Below are 16,641 nucleotides of genomic sequence, written 5' to 3'. Positions count from 1 at the left end.
CCTACATGATGAAATTCACATGCAGAAAGCTTGTCTCGATCCATCGACGCCTATAGTAGAAAGATTTCTCTTGTCCCTAGAACATCATGTATGTTTCTTTTCAATGTATTAGCCAAATTTTTTCCAACAGTATAAAAACCATCACCTGAGAACAGACCTGAAGTTCAGAAGAATCCACAGCTCCCATTCTTGCATTTAAGCATCCTTGTAATTTCAGCCATATAATTCAATGCTGCGCATTTAAAAAATCCAAATCCTCTTTCTCAAGGAATACTCTTACAGTTGTTTTTTCCTCAAACCCAGTAAGGAAACAACCCTACCATGCTAACACAGACAGAAGTACCAGCAGAGGTTGAATCCAGTTTCTGTGGAGACTCCCTGTACGAGGAATGTCAATGAGTTATTTGATTATTCTGTAATATTGTCAAGGGAAGTTGACAGGTTGTCCAACCATATTCCTCTTTCAATAACAGCTACAACACTGTTCTGCAATAAGGTAGAAAAACTAAGCCCAACTGAAATCTGTTACTAAATTTAGACAAAGTCAGAAACAAAAAGTACTCCATCTTCCCATTTTAAACCAGTCAAACAAACATCCATGTGAAATCGGTGGAGGCTTTGTCAATATTTTCCAAAGTAGTAAGTAAACAGACTTCTGTACCTGCTATAAATATGCAAGAATATTTATCATGAACATACATCAAGCAGCATCCTTGTTGTAACAAAGATGTACTGCCTGAGAAAGACAGGGACAATTCAGTCATCTGCCCCTAAACGAAAGCTTTTTCAAGCACATCAGTTGAGCTCAAGGCTGTCTGCCTCTGTACTAGTACTCCAGAAACATTTTCAAGATATTTAATGGGAATAAATGCTTTGAGTATGCATGGAACTTTTCAGATTTCAAGTTACTCTGGATCTATAGATGCCAGAAATTGGGATGAAAAAGCCAAAGACGTGAATCTGAAAAAGGGTGGCTCACTTTTACTAAAGCAGGAATAATCAATCAAACCACACATTCAGCCCAACTCCGCTTTAAGTTAAAAAAACAAACAAAAAACCCATTCATCCTGCTTGCGCGCTCCCCCAGTCTGTTCTTCCCAAGCTCACAGAAAGCCCCCCAGCCATCAAATAAACAAGTGACTGTAATCTTGCCTCCCTCCTGCATAACATGGTCATGCTCTGCGAGCACAGCCACTAAACGCAAAGCTTCTCTGAGTGCCAGTCTGTGAAACCATACCTGCCTCAGCTCTAATTAGAAACAGATTTGGGCAATAAGCCTGCATTTAAATGGTTTGTCTTTGCCTGAAGATTGATGCCACTCCCCATACAGAGATTCAGGGAAGTTACTTTAGGTTACTAACACCAGTGTTAATGCAGCCTTTGCACTGCCTCAGCATGGTATTTGAATGCCACTACTTAAATTGGACATTTTTCTCCTCAGTTTGTTAGAAATGGAGAGTATAGAGGGTGTTACTATGACCTTGGTGACTAAGCTAATTGTGTAAATATACCACGTGGAACTTCAAGTTGCGCAAAGATCAGCACCTAAGTCACAGTCTGAATATGAAATTAGTTGGACTTTTTCCAGCATCTTGATTTCTTGGAAATGTTGCCATATTCAGGCCAATAGTCTATAGCAATGCAAACTTCTATATGCCAAGCTAATTCCCAGATATCCCCTTCACTCAGTGCAAGGGACCAAAACAATCATCTGTTACGGAGTTTTCAAACAATAAGCTTTAATTGCCTTATTAGAAAAATAAGCACTGAAATATATATAAATGTGATTACATTAAAGTAATTCTGTAGTCTAACATACTAGAAACCAAAGCCCAGTCATATTTTTAATGATACAGAGTAGGAAGATTTAGGTTTTAGAAATTTTCCATAGAGAATACCGAAGTATGCAGTATCTTTTAGGAAACCACAGTAAAGACGAGACAAATCTCCACATTGCAATAAAAACTAAGTAGATCAATTTATTCTGTATACTATACAATGTGTAAGTTTGTAAAGAACAGTTGACATTTTTACCACCTTAACATCTTGACTGGGTGTAAATATGTCCAACAAAATGTACTCCTGTGGCCTTTACACAAACACTGTCCTACTACATCAAGAACAATGAGAGCGAAGCCTTTGGTGCTACAGATTCGGGGACATATCTGTGAAGTTGTAATTAATCCACTTAACTATCTCAAATAAAATGTTGGTGCTATCTGCTATTATAAGCCTACATGAGTACTATCCTAATAACTAAACACTGTCTATCTTTAAAGGCAAGATATGAAAGGGACTGCCAGTCTACAGTGTGGACAGGTTTTCTTTGAAAAAGGCAATTATCAAATGGTAAAACTCATATAATACATTATGTACATAAGTTTGGATAGCTGAGTTGTCTTGCTGGAGTAAGCTGAAAGTAAGCATCGATTTGCAGTCATGTTTGATTTACTGTTAAGCGATTACTGGACTTAAATTTTCTACAGTGTATAGAATCAAAATAGCTGTGCCTGCTGCTGAGGTCTGTCAGATGTGAAGGCTCATTATCAGTCGTTGACCTAGTTAGTATTACAGTACTTCAAATATACACATGGATAATATATTCATAGCTGAATTTGTAGTAATCTTAAGAACTGCAAGTCACCAAGTGAACATCGGAAGAGCTTGTGTTGTCCAACCAGCAGGACAAGCTGCGTTGTAGCTGAGTGGAATGTTTAAATTTAAATGGCTATTTTTTTAAACCTTCCCAAACATCAGGAAAGCCCACCTTATGTGAGCTACAGAATAGTGGCGCCAGACAATACACAGCAAGTCACCTTGAATTGTTCAAAATTTGTTTCAGGCCCAGTCCTATCATTAAGTTTCAATTTCATTTATACATACAAAAATAAAGAGGGATTTTCACATTAGGACAAACATCTATAAAAAGCAGTTTGCTTCAATACATCCAGTTTCCTTGCTATTCTCCCAGCCTCACTTCTTACTTAAAAGAAGTCAAGTCGGTCCGTTTCTTCAACCTGTTCTGCAAAAATCACAAATTCTTTATAATACTAGTGGAGGATAAGGAATAAGGATAGGCTTGACAGAGCCCATTTAATTACTAGAAAAGGGCTACACAGACTTGAAAAGAATCAGGTTAGCAATTTCGAAATTCTCTGCAATGAATTCTCTGAACTGAAGACGTTATATAGACACCGATATACTTTGCTCATATTCTGATCAAAACAGGACCAAATTAAGATTATTCATTTTCTCTTGATCGTTTCCTTATGTTTACCTTTAGAAGAGAACATTGCAGAAAATACGGGCCAGCGTTCTTTTTGACTAGCAGTCCTTTATCCTGTTAAGACCTTTCTGAATATGTCAACACAAAGTGTATCCTTCTAAAAACAGGCATCTTTAAGAGTGTTTTCTCTTACAATACCCACACTGGTGCTTTGTTTTTAATAGGCTGTTTCAGAACTGTTTCTTTAAATAAAAAGGTATTCAGTAAACTGATCTTTTTAAAGAGTTTCTTATACTCCCAAAGAACCTATATGAAAATCAATTACATTATGGATCATACTGCACTTTTAATATTCTGATTTCATTGAACAAACATGCTTTTAAATGCATCAAGTTACCTGTCTAGCATCAACTGTGTATTTTGGCAATCTAGTACTTACGACCTGCGTCATAAAGATGAACTGAAGTTCATTCCTATTTTCTGACATGAAAAGCTACCTATTTCTCAATAGGTCATCATACAAATACCACTTCCAGTTCTTTGTTTCCCCAAAGCCAATGAGGGGCTGCTGTATAAGAAAGAGAAAAGGAGATAGTTTACTACCACTTCAGGAGTCCAAGAAAAAAAAATTATACCCTTCTGCTTCCAGAAGTCTAAAATAGCCCAAAGACAATTGCATATCAAACTTTAGCAAGCCTAGATTTGGTGTTTGCCACATAGGAAACTCTCTAGAACAGTACATTTAGCCATCTTCCATGTCATCAGACACGGCATTTCAGCTTTAAAAGCTTAAAGAGCTGCTGAACAGAAAGGGCACTTGCCTCCAAATATAGGTACAAATTCCAGATTTATATTTGAATGCTGGACATTGTTACGAAACAGAACATACAACCGCAAAAGCATAAGGCTGAGTCAACTGTAAATGTGTTTCACAAATTTCAGGTATACAATTTTTACTTTCAGTAGCAAGATTCTGGGCTCTTAGTTTCAGGACAAGACTTCGAAAGATACAGAATCACTTGTGCTTTGATTGGCACATTATCTGCTTTTTAAAATGTAAAACTAATAGACGTTTGCAAAAGGTTGTGCAAAACTATTGTATTTACAAAAATGGCACAAGAGTGAATTCAACAGTCTATGCACATGCACACTTCATTCACATCTTCAACAAAAGTGTGTCCTAAGCTACGGAACTGAAAAGAATACCAGCTTCAACAGGCAGTTGTCAATAAGCACTAGATTCACAAGAGTTACACCAGAATGGGCAAATATTGCCCAAGTAAAAACTCTATTGTTAAAGCTGAAACAGGTTTAAGGCCGTTCAAGTTCAAAAGCAGAAACAAAATTCAATCAGAGCCCTGTCTTTGTTTTTATACATGCTTTACCATCTAGCAACTTGTGGTCTAAACCTCTATTTTAGACAACAAACCCAAACACAGAAGAAAAAACCAACACAACTGGAGGTTATATTAAATACAAATATGCTGTAATTAAGATGAAATAACAAAAGCAGAAACATTAGAAGTTGTAAAACTTGCGATGTCACTTGCTGGAACCAGTCCTACACTAGGAAATGGGCAATATGTACATTTTCAAGTAGATTACATTGCTCTAACCAAACTTGTCCTTTTTAATCAGTGCATTGTTCTCAACTAGTCCAAATACTACACGTTTTACTCTTAACAGTACTCCCTTACAATAGCAGCACATGCTATCACTACCTGCAAAGCTGTCAGTCTCATGACTTAGTGTAAGAAAGGAAAAGGGGGATGTGAGGGTGAGAAATAACTATTCAGGAGAAATAACAGGAATGAGAATAATCATGCAGTTCAGCTGTTCTCGTCAGCCAGCCAGCTTGCTAGCAACAAGAGATGGTTTCCGCTGTGGAAGATCCTGTGGAGTAGGAATATGGTCACCAGTGACTTCTGTCTTGTCAGGAGCTGCAGTAGGCAGTTGCTTATTCTTCATCTTTGCTTTAGCCATGTTGTAATCACCAGAATCAAAGTATTTTTGCTAGAAGACAAAACACACATATATTTAAAAGCCTGGAATCTTATCAGATGCATACACTGAATTATTACATGGTTAAATAGATTCTTTAAATTTTAAAAAGTTATAAAAATCTTTCCGATTTGGCAAGATAGCTCTATGTCAATTAAAAAAAAAAATCTTACCAAGACTGTTAAGCACACATAGCTAAACTCTTAACAATAGGCAAGTATACAGTTAAGGTTTTACATATACCATTAAACTCACACCATACATGAACATTATTTTCGCCCTGGTTTTCCCAAGAGCTCTGGTCTCCCAAAAGTGAAACCTTGGGGTCTGTAAATTTTGTTGCAGTGAACAAGTTCTGCTACACAGAATAACCAAACAATGCATGAACTAAAGCTGGAGAACAGAGCCTGCTCTATCATACCAGAAGATCAAAGTAGCATGAAACTGCATGCTAACAAGAAAACATCTTATCTGCATACATTAAAACAGTGAAACTATAGTCCCTAAAGTTCCCAAACCAATTATTTAGCGAAGTCAAATCTACTGTGCAGTCCTTCTGAAAAGCACTGTGTGAAGGAAATTCTTATCCCACACTCCAGGTTTCTTCTGAATACAAAAGTGAGTACATTAAGTTTGAATTTCTGAAACAGTGTTCCTTAATATTTCAGCAAATTTATTAGCATTACCTTTAACAGTCTTTTTTTGTTGTCACATTTCTCAAAATATTAAGTTATCTATGGATGTTAAAGCCAAATGACTGTTATAATTTATCTGCATCATGGTAAGATGAGGCATGGAACTTCATCCAAGGTCTGCATCAAGTCTTCAACTGCTCATTGACACATTTTGCAGGAAAAGTTGTATTTTGTTTACATCTTACTATATGGTCTACTGTTAAGGTACCTGTAACCCATGATTTTGAACAGATTGTCATATGAGGCCAAAAAAATTAGATTCAGTAAAAAGATTTACCCTAGCAACTGCTGCTTACAATCACAATCATCTCTGAAGAGAACACGCCCTCGTTCACTTTATACAGGCTTATTCCTCAGTCAGTTCAACAACAGCCATCACTACCTGCTATGTTTAAGTGCTTCCAGGCAGCATGTTACTACCATACTCTTTATTTTGCATTAGTACTAATCAGCTGCAAAGTGTTCAGCAGCAGCAGTTGTTAGAAATAATTTGAACACCTGACTTAACAGGCCTTTACCTAAGGGTGGGCAGGAGGAAGGTTTATTCAAGGCCTCCTGAAGACTTTAAATGTTCCCTGCCAGAGCCTTAAAATTGCCAAATCTCTTTTTCCCATGTATATCCAGCAGTACATGTACATTCCCAGTAGTACATGTGAACCACACACTTTTATTCATAAACCTTCCCAATTCAATCCTTTTGATGGTGTAATCCCTATTTACACCACAATGTTCTAGCACTGCATCTGCAGGTTAGACCTCAAGTTATAACAAAATCTGATTTGGAAAAAGGCTTTCATATTTTGCCCTTCAAGACTAAAAGCAACCAAAAGAAACTTTTAAACAGTATCTAGGTAATAACAGAATTGCTCAATCTTTCGATGTGTTACTGCTGTTAACAGATATCTATTTCTGTCCACGTAAGAGCTCCAAATAGAATCCCTCTACAGGAACGTAGTGTAGCATGGTTCTCATCTACTCTTATTCTGGAGAAAGTGTGCTAATAATGGTGCGTGCACCCAATGCAGAACATTTCTGGAGAGCAAATACCAATGGGCAGAGCGTGTCCTAGTTGCAAATCGAAGAAAATCTGGGCTACAGTTGACTACATACATTTAGAAGAATATCTGAGAAAACCTACCATCTTTCATGCATTAGAATATCAGTTCATTTCTTCGTTTAACTTATTCCTGTATTTTCCTCTGATTTACTCTAGCTTCTCATAGATGGCCTGTATTTGATCATGCCTTTCAAACTGACTATGTCTGTCCAAGCGTCTTCGTGTCACAAACTATCTGAAAGCACACTCACTATCCTCACTCTATTTTAAACTTCAGCAATCCAGGCAGCCCAATGTACACCAGGCATCTATATCAAGTAAAGATGCTTCCTCATTTAAGACACTGAGCACACTAAACAAAAATCATAAAAATGGAAGAAAGTTATTACCACCACATCAGGAGTGGAAAACTGAAGAAGGCAGATTAAGAATTGGAATCCACAACTTTATGTCATCTTTCATCAAAGTAGCAAAATCCCAACACTTAGTCAATTAAGATGCATACTGGTCTACCTCTGCTCAAATATGAAAAAAATAGGCTGCAACAACTTTTGCATTAAATAGTGCAATAATCAAGATGAAGATATCATACAGATTGTTATTGGTGGTGGTGAGTTTTCCTCACATTTGCACTGAGTGCAAGCAGTCATAATTCCTTTATGGCCATCAATCCTTAGGCAATGGATGCTGGTCTGTTTTCCTCAATTATCATCACAACAGATACTTACCCTCTCCCTTCTGTGTCTACACATACACTGAACCCACTGAAGTCTCATTTAGGCTGCCTTTGACCATGTAACAGCATAACTCACAAAAGGAGTCACCTAATCTACCACCTGCCCATTCGCAGCAGCCATTAACTATGCTGCATATGCTCCAACTTATAAGAGAAAGCTTATCCAAAAAACCTGCCAACAGTAACAATTCCCAGGAGATGTTACCAGATAGCACAGAATTAGATCAGCACTGAACTCCAACAGCTGGTTTGCGAAGGATTTATACTTGGAATCATTGCGTGCACTCAAAGGGCCTAGACAATAGTAAAAAAAAAAAAACAGCGTGACAGCAATGAAAGCACCATCAGAAGTAGTGATGAACAGAGTTCTAGCTTGCCTGAAAGGCATTACATAATCACTTGATGAATAATTGAAATAAAAAAATAAACAGTTAAGAAAAAACTAAGAAAATAACAGACACTGGTTAAATGTGGAACAATACTGAAATACTAACTCACTCTTCATTCTTCTATCATTATTTTTTGGTTAGGGTGTATATTCAGAATTACACTGCCATTCTCAAGCCACTGATGTCAGATGGTGCCTGGCTTAACACAGCAGACACTAAGCTTTCATGTACTAAAAACATGGATAATAAGAGTGGACATACATTATGGGGACATAAGAATGGGCAAGATAAGATCAGGACAAAACAGGGATGAGGTTCTGACCCTTCATGTTTACTATAATGTTTTTTATGAAGTCTACCACAGCAGCAATGAGCCAGCTTATAAGTTTAATTTCTTCTAAAAAGTGCAGTTGAGCCATTGATGCTGTAAACAGCTATCCTGCCAATTTGGCATTTGTTTTGGGGAAACAAATTCCTCTTCCTTGCGCTTTCACAGACAAAGTTTAAATTTCTTAGCACTCTCTTACTCATGCAAAGGCCTGTGGAGTGGGAAAAAAAAAATCACAGATACAGGAATTTTGGAATTTCTTGTCCATACCCTGTGGACAATAAAGAACTCACTCCTTTTTGAAGCCTCTTCCTCAAGAAGTCTGAGCCTCCTGGCTTCTGGCCCAGATGAGGATATCTTGCTTTCAGTTTTGCTTCTTCAACTTTTTCTGGGCTGATCACCTTATCCTCCATTTCCTGAAAGATAATTAGCAATACTGTAAATAAAATATACTATAATGAACTATTTATGCAGAATACCTTTGTAGATAATTCACCAACATGCCGATTGCTGCTACCAAGTGAACATATCAATTATTTGAATAGACATTTTCATACATTCTCAAACGCTGACAGCAACTGTAGGAGTTCAGCCTCCCATCTTAGATACCTTTCCTGAAGATGTGTTTGAATCTAATCAACGCATTTCTCTTTCACATAAAAGTAGTCTATACTAAATTATTCAATTTTGAAAAAAAATCCCCCAAACAAAAAACATTTTTTGGTCAAAACAAGGGTTCCACTAAGAACAAACAAAAGTTGAAAGCTGGGCAAGAGCCACAGGACTTTTTTTTCAACTGCCCCTGTTTGATCGTGAAGTTGGACAGACAGACTAGCACTTGCATTGCCACAATCTATTTTGTATGACTGCTCTAACTGTAGTGTGTTGATATTCACTGTGAGACTGTAGCTCAGTCTCAAAAACATGCCTGCTATCATATTAATAGCAACAATACTGTATTTCTCTATACGTCTATAATTATCCTAAAATTATGAGGATGAAGACAGTTGGACAATGCATTTGTGTCATATGAAATGCCTATTTTATGAGTATACTGTAAAATATGGCTGCTCAAAGTAATCATTTGAAGATACTCATTTGGCAAAAACTACAATTTGTACATCCAATCTTTCAACACTGACCTCTACTTTATACTCATCTGTTCCGGTCCATGTAGCAATCTGATGTATGAAGTACAATTTCTTTATTAGATAATTTCTAAAATATCTTCCATCCAAAATTCTTGTTTTGCTACTTTCCAGTATTTGGCCAAGGCTTTTTTTTTTTTTTTGCATGCAAACCATTGCTAGTTCAGGGAAAATATATATTGATTTGCACTGACTGCTGTAGTTCTTGAATTGTTATTATCATCTGAAGTCACAGAAAGACTTTTAGGCAGGAAAGAAGAATTGCCACTGAAATGAGGAGAGCCTGACATTCATCTGTGACTAAGGTTTCATATCCACTTAGAATTGCTTAGGCAGCCCCGTCACACTCTTTTCCATCCGTGTCATCATCCTTTGCACTGTATCAGTCAGCATGACTGCGTGTACTCCACATGAACGGGTTACAGAAATTAATTCAACAGAAAAATAACCATCTATCTTCCCTCCCCCACACCCCTTCTTGGGCTGTGTTTCACGTGGATCAGTTTCCACAGTCTGGATCACCAAGCAGCTGCACAAACAGGTATGTTAGCACAGCAGCAGGGAGGACAGAGGAACACAAGCAGCTGGAAGCTACTTAAGCCAGAACTGCCAAAGAACTAGAGCTACCACACCAGCCTACCCCAGTGCTTTCCTATATCTCTTATAAAAGCTCAAAGTTCTATAATATTCAACATTTTTCTGGTAAAAAAAGACTCAGAAGCAAAGGTTATAACAACAGATTTAGACTATAACATTGTCTAGCGGCTCCATTAGGCCAAGACATCTGAAAGACAGCTTTGCACAATACAGTGGGAATCTGAATTAACAGTTCTATCAAGGAAAGACAGACATTCTCGTAACAGTTTAAGAGAAACTTCTATGAGGGCAGGAACCCATGCTTTTTATTAGATGAAAATACTGCTACGCAATACAATGCAAAATACAAATAAATGTAAAGGGCAAAGTTTCGACACTACTGAACACAGAACTATACTATTTCTCACTAAATAATATCATACTAGCCAAGACCAGAGTTTTCATGTGTTATAAAGATCATTCTTCAGCTGCTGTTCTTCCTATTGTGCTTTATTATCATGCCGACACTGACTGGATTTTCTCAAAAGCAATCCTTTCAGCTAAACACTTTCAACATCTAATGCTGAATCACTGGGTACTCACTGTTGAGCCAACAGACAAAGCATTTGAGGGGGCATGTTTTGCCAATACCGACCAAAAGGAGGTATTTTTTAAGAACAGAGGGCCAACAATAAATAGCTTACATAAATATGTATTCATGGTGCATCAAAGGAGACATTTATGCAAACTCACAGGGCTGACAAATCATCGCACAGCAGGCAATTGAAACACAAAATACTGTGTTATGCATCAATGCAGCTGAAAAGGATACAGGCTATGGTCACTTACTCTTGATGACCAAGAACAACTAAGACTCAAAAAACTATGTAAGAAAAATTAAAGAATTTCAATACAAAGACTTGGGGTGTGAAACAAAACCAGCTGATGGCAGGTTCAAAAAATCCTTAACACAACAGTTCTTCATATAAAATATAGTTAAGCTGCAGAACTCCTTGCCAAAGGATACAGGGGGTGCCAAGAATTTAGATGGATTTGCAGCTCAGAAGGCTTTTAAACCACAGATTACTGAGACCTGGGATAGTTTTCTGGGGAAGATCACTGCACAGATGTCCTGACCTTATATTCTTCTGTGGACTAGATGGTATTGAGCACTCTGGGAGATGTGTTGCTGAGCCACAAAGGTTTTAACCCAAGCCAGCAAGGCCATTCATACATTTACAACATTTTCTCTTGAGTTACAGAAGCAACAACCAAATGACTAACAAATGATTGGCGGGTGGGGGGGGTATCAAGATATACCACGCTCTTCTTCCTAGTGACAACCACACAAAAGTTCTAATTTCAGTTCTCTATAGGAATTTGACACAGCTAATGAAGTCTGCTTACTTCACTAAAACGATCTACCAGGAAGGCAGTAGTTACCTAACTCTGTAAAGATTAAAGCAAAAGCTATCTTTAAATGAGGTACTAGCAGTGTAAAGTTCCATATCTGTTGGACAAGTAAATTACATGGCTAAAAAAAGAGCCATCAGCCTTTTCAAACTCTGGTATAAAGAGCTCATCCTCTTTAGCAAAAGACATCAGACAAAATGTAAAGCAGAAAATGGGAAAAACACAACAACAGCAGAACTCTATAGCAAACTGATGTGGCAAAAGCCAGTCCAGAAACAAAATGCACCACCTCTAACAGCTTCCTTGAAAAATACAGACTTTTAAGGCAAAAAGAGAGTCAGTCAACCAAGCATATGTTCTCCAACGTCTAAAGTTTCTTTGTTGCTGAACTTCCCCCTGCCATTATCCTAAGTTTTCACACCAAGAACAGGAAACGCTGGTCTTTGCCAAAGTTTTCAATTTATATCACTCTCTTGTTTAACACCTAACACATGCACAAGCTTCTTGCAGCATGTTACAAAAGTGGTCTGATCGTGAAAACACTGCCTCAAAGTTCATTTAGGGGCTTCATCTTTTTTAAGCGTACATATCAAGAAATACTGCAAAATGGGTTGTTTATATAAGTATTTCAGAGCTAAGCATTAACTGAGTCAATGTTCAATTTTGCCTACCCAGGCAAACAATTTTAGTGAAGGTTAATATTGCAATGCCGTAATAGCCCTGGTATCACAGTACCCTAATAGGATACAAACTCACAGAAAACAAAGTTTTATTTTATTGACGTTATTAATTTGTCTTGAACATATCATCAGATTAAAACTAAACTAGCAGATCAATAAGGGACTCCTGTCTCTCAAATAAAGGGTAATTTTTCAAACCAGTGCGTAAGCACTGCATTTCAAGACTTCAGTCTGAAATTCAGCAAAATCAGCCCCAGTCACCTGACTTCATCAGAACACGCTAGAAGGCATCACAATAAACTTGCTACCACATGTTTTAGTATGCTCTTATTACAGAGCTATTCTAGGAGTGCTGCATAGACCCGGGATTTATTTTTATAGGCTTTGAACAGGAATGGTATCCCTTCAGTAGTCTACCTAACACGAACGTTAAGTCAAGCTGCAGAACACACGCATTTAAGAGTAGATTAACAGACCTGCCATAGAAGCTGGTTCTGATTACCGCACCTATTGAGAAGGTATCATTCCATATTAACCCCCAAAGCTCGCCTACTTGTATGACTAACTCATATTACAAACTGTGAATTATTAAACAAAAACTTGACAGCTGAGGTAGATTAAGCTTTTCCTTCTAGCATCCTTCAAAGAGTACTTGTGTTTCATAACCGCTCCCTATCAGAAATAGCTGTGGAGATTGCAGCTGAGTCCATACAGCAATGACAAGACTAAAAAACAAATGGCTTCTCGAAGTCACAGCCAACAGAGGGAAACTGCTAACAGCATACAGTCATCTATGAACCCAAATCCCACTTAAGAAACTACAAGATTATTAGTTACAGAGATGACATAATACTGCCATCACAAGATAACCCAGCCGGTTATTCTTTCTAAAACCCTTAACCAGAACAGGCCACTTCTATTGTGTTTTGGATATTTCTCCTCTTAAATAGCTTACATTAAAAGCTGAAAATTTTCTAAAAGTGAAACAAAAGTTTAGCCACCGGATTATCCCTGGTCTCCGGCTGCTGCGACTGTGAGCTGAAGTTCTTTCCCCCAGGACGCCCTGGAAGGCAGAGCACCCGGCGGAGAGCGGGGCCGAGGCCGGTCTAGCGAGCGAGGAAGCGCCATTAGCCCGTCCAGGCCAGAGCACGCCAACGATTTTCCAGAGAACAAAAATTCCCAAGTGCAGAAGCCAACATGGTGGTGCCGCTCCTCCGCCTCCAGCCTCCGCCAGCCGCGGGCGGCAGGGCCCGCGCCTTCCCAGCCGCTCCAGCCTGCAGCACGGCGCCGCTCCCGCGGCAGGCCCCGGGCCCCGTCCCGCCCAAGCCGGCGGTGGACGGCGGCTGGAGAGAGCCGCCCGGCTCCCCCTGCCCTCCTGCGCGGCGGCGGAAGGCCCGGGGCTCCTCCCCCGCGAGGGCCGCTGCTCTGAGGGGGCTCCGGGCGCTGCGAGGAGGGCGGCCAGGCCCGGGAGACGCCGCCTTAAGGGCCGCGGGGGCCCGAGAGGCTCCCCCGGCCGAGGGAGGGAGAGGCCCGACCGCGGCGCTCCCGCTCCGCCTCAGCACGCAGACGGAGGCGGGAGAAGCCCCGCGGGCCTCCTTCTGCTCCTCGGCGGGGCTGCGCGGAGGCTGCCGGCCACCCACCTTCTGCTCCTCGGCCGAGGCAGGCTCGGGACTCTCGGCAGACATGGCGCCGCGGCAGCAGGACGGCGGGCAGAGGGCAGGCGAGGGAGCCGCGACCGCCGCTCCTCCGCGCAGCGCAGCGCTGCCACCACCTCCCGCACAAGATGGCGACCGCTCGCACGACGGCGCGCCGGCGGGACCAGACTTCCTCCGCGCTCAGCCTCCCGGGCGGCACGGACGCGCTCCGAGCGCCGCTCAGGACCCACTTCCGTCTCCGCCCCCTGACGTCACGCCCGCTGCCGGGCACGGCGGGAGGTGTAGGCCGGCGGACGGTGGTTCTCGTCCCCGGGACCCTGCGGAACTGCCCCTGGGGCTTTCCTGGGGACCCGGGCCCGGCGGGCCCCTCCGAAGGGCACAAGGCCTTCGCCCAAAGCACAAAGTCAGAGCCACTTATGGCGACCTGCCCGCAGCAGCAGGGGGTGGCCGAGCTCCAGCGGGCAGCCTGGGTGCAACTTTCAGAGGCTGAGGCTCGGCCCCGCGTCCCCGGCGCCTCGCTAGCACCCCCGCAGCACCCCCGCAGCACCCCGGGACCCAGCTCGGTCCCCACCACGGCCCAGCTGTGCGCTGCTCTTGCGGGCCGGCCTACGCAGCCTCCCCGGCCTGACATCAGGATAAAGGGAAAAAAAAGACCTTTGCTGCTCGGCTAAAATTAGTTCTTTTGGCTGCTTTTACAGACCAAAACATGAGGAGCCGAGTCCTCAGCAGCTTTACTTGAGGATCTGTTTTGAATCCCAGACACCAGCTGACAGGATAGGAGGTCTCAGTCCACTGAAACTTCTTAACAGCATGGTATCAAGTTATATGAAGTATTTTCTTGCCTCCCCATCTACTTTTCACTGTCTGGTTCTTGGCAGAACAATAACCTCCCTTGGACTCTCTTAGACTTTAAGAATGTAAAGGAGGGGCTTAAATAGCTCACCGTTAATAAATCTTTAGGGGTCCCTAAATACAGGGATTATGTGAACAATAAGGTATAGATTTTACTTAATACTCAGTTACGTGAATGTACACTCCCACTTTTCCTATACAAAACGTCTTTTCCTAGCATCTTACACCGCTTTCCTGTGATTTTGACCTCCAGCCCTCCCACCCCGGTGTATCGCCTGCGTTCAGCGTGCCCTCTGGCTAATAACCAGCACACGCTCTCCTCCCTGCAGACCTTGCGTGCAGGTGTGGTGACCCAGCTTGAGCACAGCTCAGGAAGGATGGGCAAGGACAGGCTTTGTGTGGTTAAGGTCCAGAAGACAGACTGAGACACGTCAGAAAAGTCTCTCAATGAAAACAGAAGCTGTAAAGTCAATGATTTTGTCACAGTTGAATTTTACTAAAAGCTCCCCAAACCAGTAGTTGGAAGTGGTTTTTTGAGCAACTGAGAGATTTGTCCCGAGACCAGGATTGTGTAGTAGCAGGGAACTCAAGGAATGTCCATATCGCTCGTTCACAAAAGGACACAGCAGGGCAGATTGCACAGGAAAATCATAGAGGCACTGGTGAGTATTTTTTTCCTAATGATAGAAAAAGCAATGACAACTGTGGATGTGCCACATTTGCTTCTAGCAAAACCAGGGAGAAATGGTCTGAAGGTGTAAAAAACAGAGCAACACGTAGAAGAATGATCACAAAAAGGATGAAGTTCATAGATTTTGAACAGAAGCAGAACAACAAAGCAGGGACAGCAGACAAGAATGCAAACTTCAGGAATTTCTTTCAAATATCTTAGGAAATTAATGTGAGGGAAAACACAGTTTTGAGGATTCAGCAGTTCCTTAATGAAATTATTTCTTTAAGGGAACAAGTGTAAACTATACAATGCAGAGGGAGGATGGGAAGTAAATTAAGAACCTCAGGAAAAGCGTAAGTTCTTCAATGGCCTCAAACACAAGAAAGCAGCATACAGAAACTAGGTCAATTTTTTAAGGATGTGCATCTAAAGCAGATCATGAAGACAAAGGGGCACAGAATCATTACTGAAAATTACGGAACAAAATTTGTAAAGACCAAAGGATTTAATGGTTCTTTTGTTCAATCTGGCGTAATCAAGATAGCTAGTGTAACAAACAGTATAATCTGAAATTGGAATAAGGAAAGATTAGTTTATAGGATACTTGAATCAGTTTTGGTTTTTTTTTTCCTTATCTGGTAAATATTTTCAACTTGGATGAAAAATTATCCTTGAAGGTTTCGAGAACTGACTGAAGCAATCCCCAATTAATTAGTGGTCATCTATATAGGAACCTGTAGAAAATGAATGGGTTTCCAGGAGACTGATAGCTTGGCCATTTTTCTGAATTTAAATAGGAGTAAGGGGAGGACAGAATACAAGCTATATAGTTAAGTTGTCTAATCAATAAATACTCGAGAAATCATCTAAAATAAGCACTCAAAAGAAACTGAGTAGCTAGACATGAATTCACAATTAAGATCAAGGGTTTCACGCAATCGTATTTCCTTTAATGAAAAGGAAACAGACTGTGTGGAGAAGTGGGTAAAGGTGGCTGAAGTTCCAGGTGCCTTCTGGCATTAATAAGGCTTCTGACACTTCCTCATGCAAGTCAGGGAAACTTAACTAGATAAAACTTTAATGTGGTGGATGCAAGTTGTTGGAAATGGCTATCAATTGTTCAAACAGCAATGCCGTGTTCAGTAGGGTTTCACAAAGGGCTTCCCAGGGCCAATATTGCTCATCAGTGTCACTGGTGACCCAGGTAATGTA

General features: G+C 40.7%; 1 protein-coding gene across 1 annotated transcript; it reads right to left on the bottom strand.

Annotated features, from left to right (window-relative positions):
• Positions 1-1,953: 1,953 nt before the first annotated feature.
• Positions 1,954-14,032, bottom strand: ARPP19 (cAMP regulated phosphoprotein 19). Its single transcript, XM_050903060.1, has 3 exons — positions 13,890-14,032; positions 8,726-8,848; positions 1,954-5,239 (listed from the first exon to the last, which is right to left on the bottom strand). Exons 1-3 carry the CDS (start codon positions 13,932-13,934, stop codon positions 5,069-5,071), a joined length of 339 nt encoding a protein of 112 aa, XP_050759017.1. The 5' UTR covers positions 13,935-14,032; the 3' UTR covers positions 1,954-5,068.
• Positions 14,033-16,641: the final 2,609 nt, after the last annotated feature.

This window comes from Gymnogyps californianus, chromosome 11 (assembly GCF_018139145.2).
Source record: "Gymnogyps californianus isolate 813 chromosome 11, ASM1813914v2, whole genome shotgun sequence".
Lineage (NCBI taxonomy): Eukaryota > Metazoa > Chordata > Aves > Accipitriformes > Cathartidae > Gymnogyps > Gymnogyps californianus.
Note: the sequence above shows the minus strand (reverse complement) of the source record. Positions and strands in the feature narration are given on the sequence as shown.

Excerpts from the sequence above, each read along its gene's own strand:
- ARPP19 (XM_050903060.1), bottom strand. The coding sequence starts at position 13,934 with ATGTCTGCCGAGAGTCCCGAGCCTGCCTCGGCCGAGGAGCAGAAG. Across the intron at positions 8,849-13,889 it reads CCTCGGCCGAGGAGCAGAAG|GAAATGGAGGATAAGGTGAT; the intron begins GTGGGTGGCCGG and ends ATTATCTTTCAG. Across the intron at positions 5,240-8,725 it reads GGAAGAGGCTTCAAAAAGGA|CAAAAATACTTTGATTCTGG; the intron begins GTGAGTTCTTTA and ends TTTGTCTTCTAG.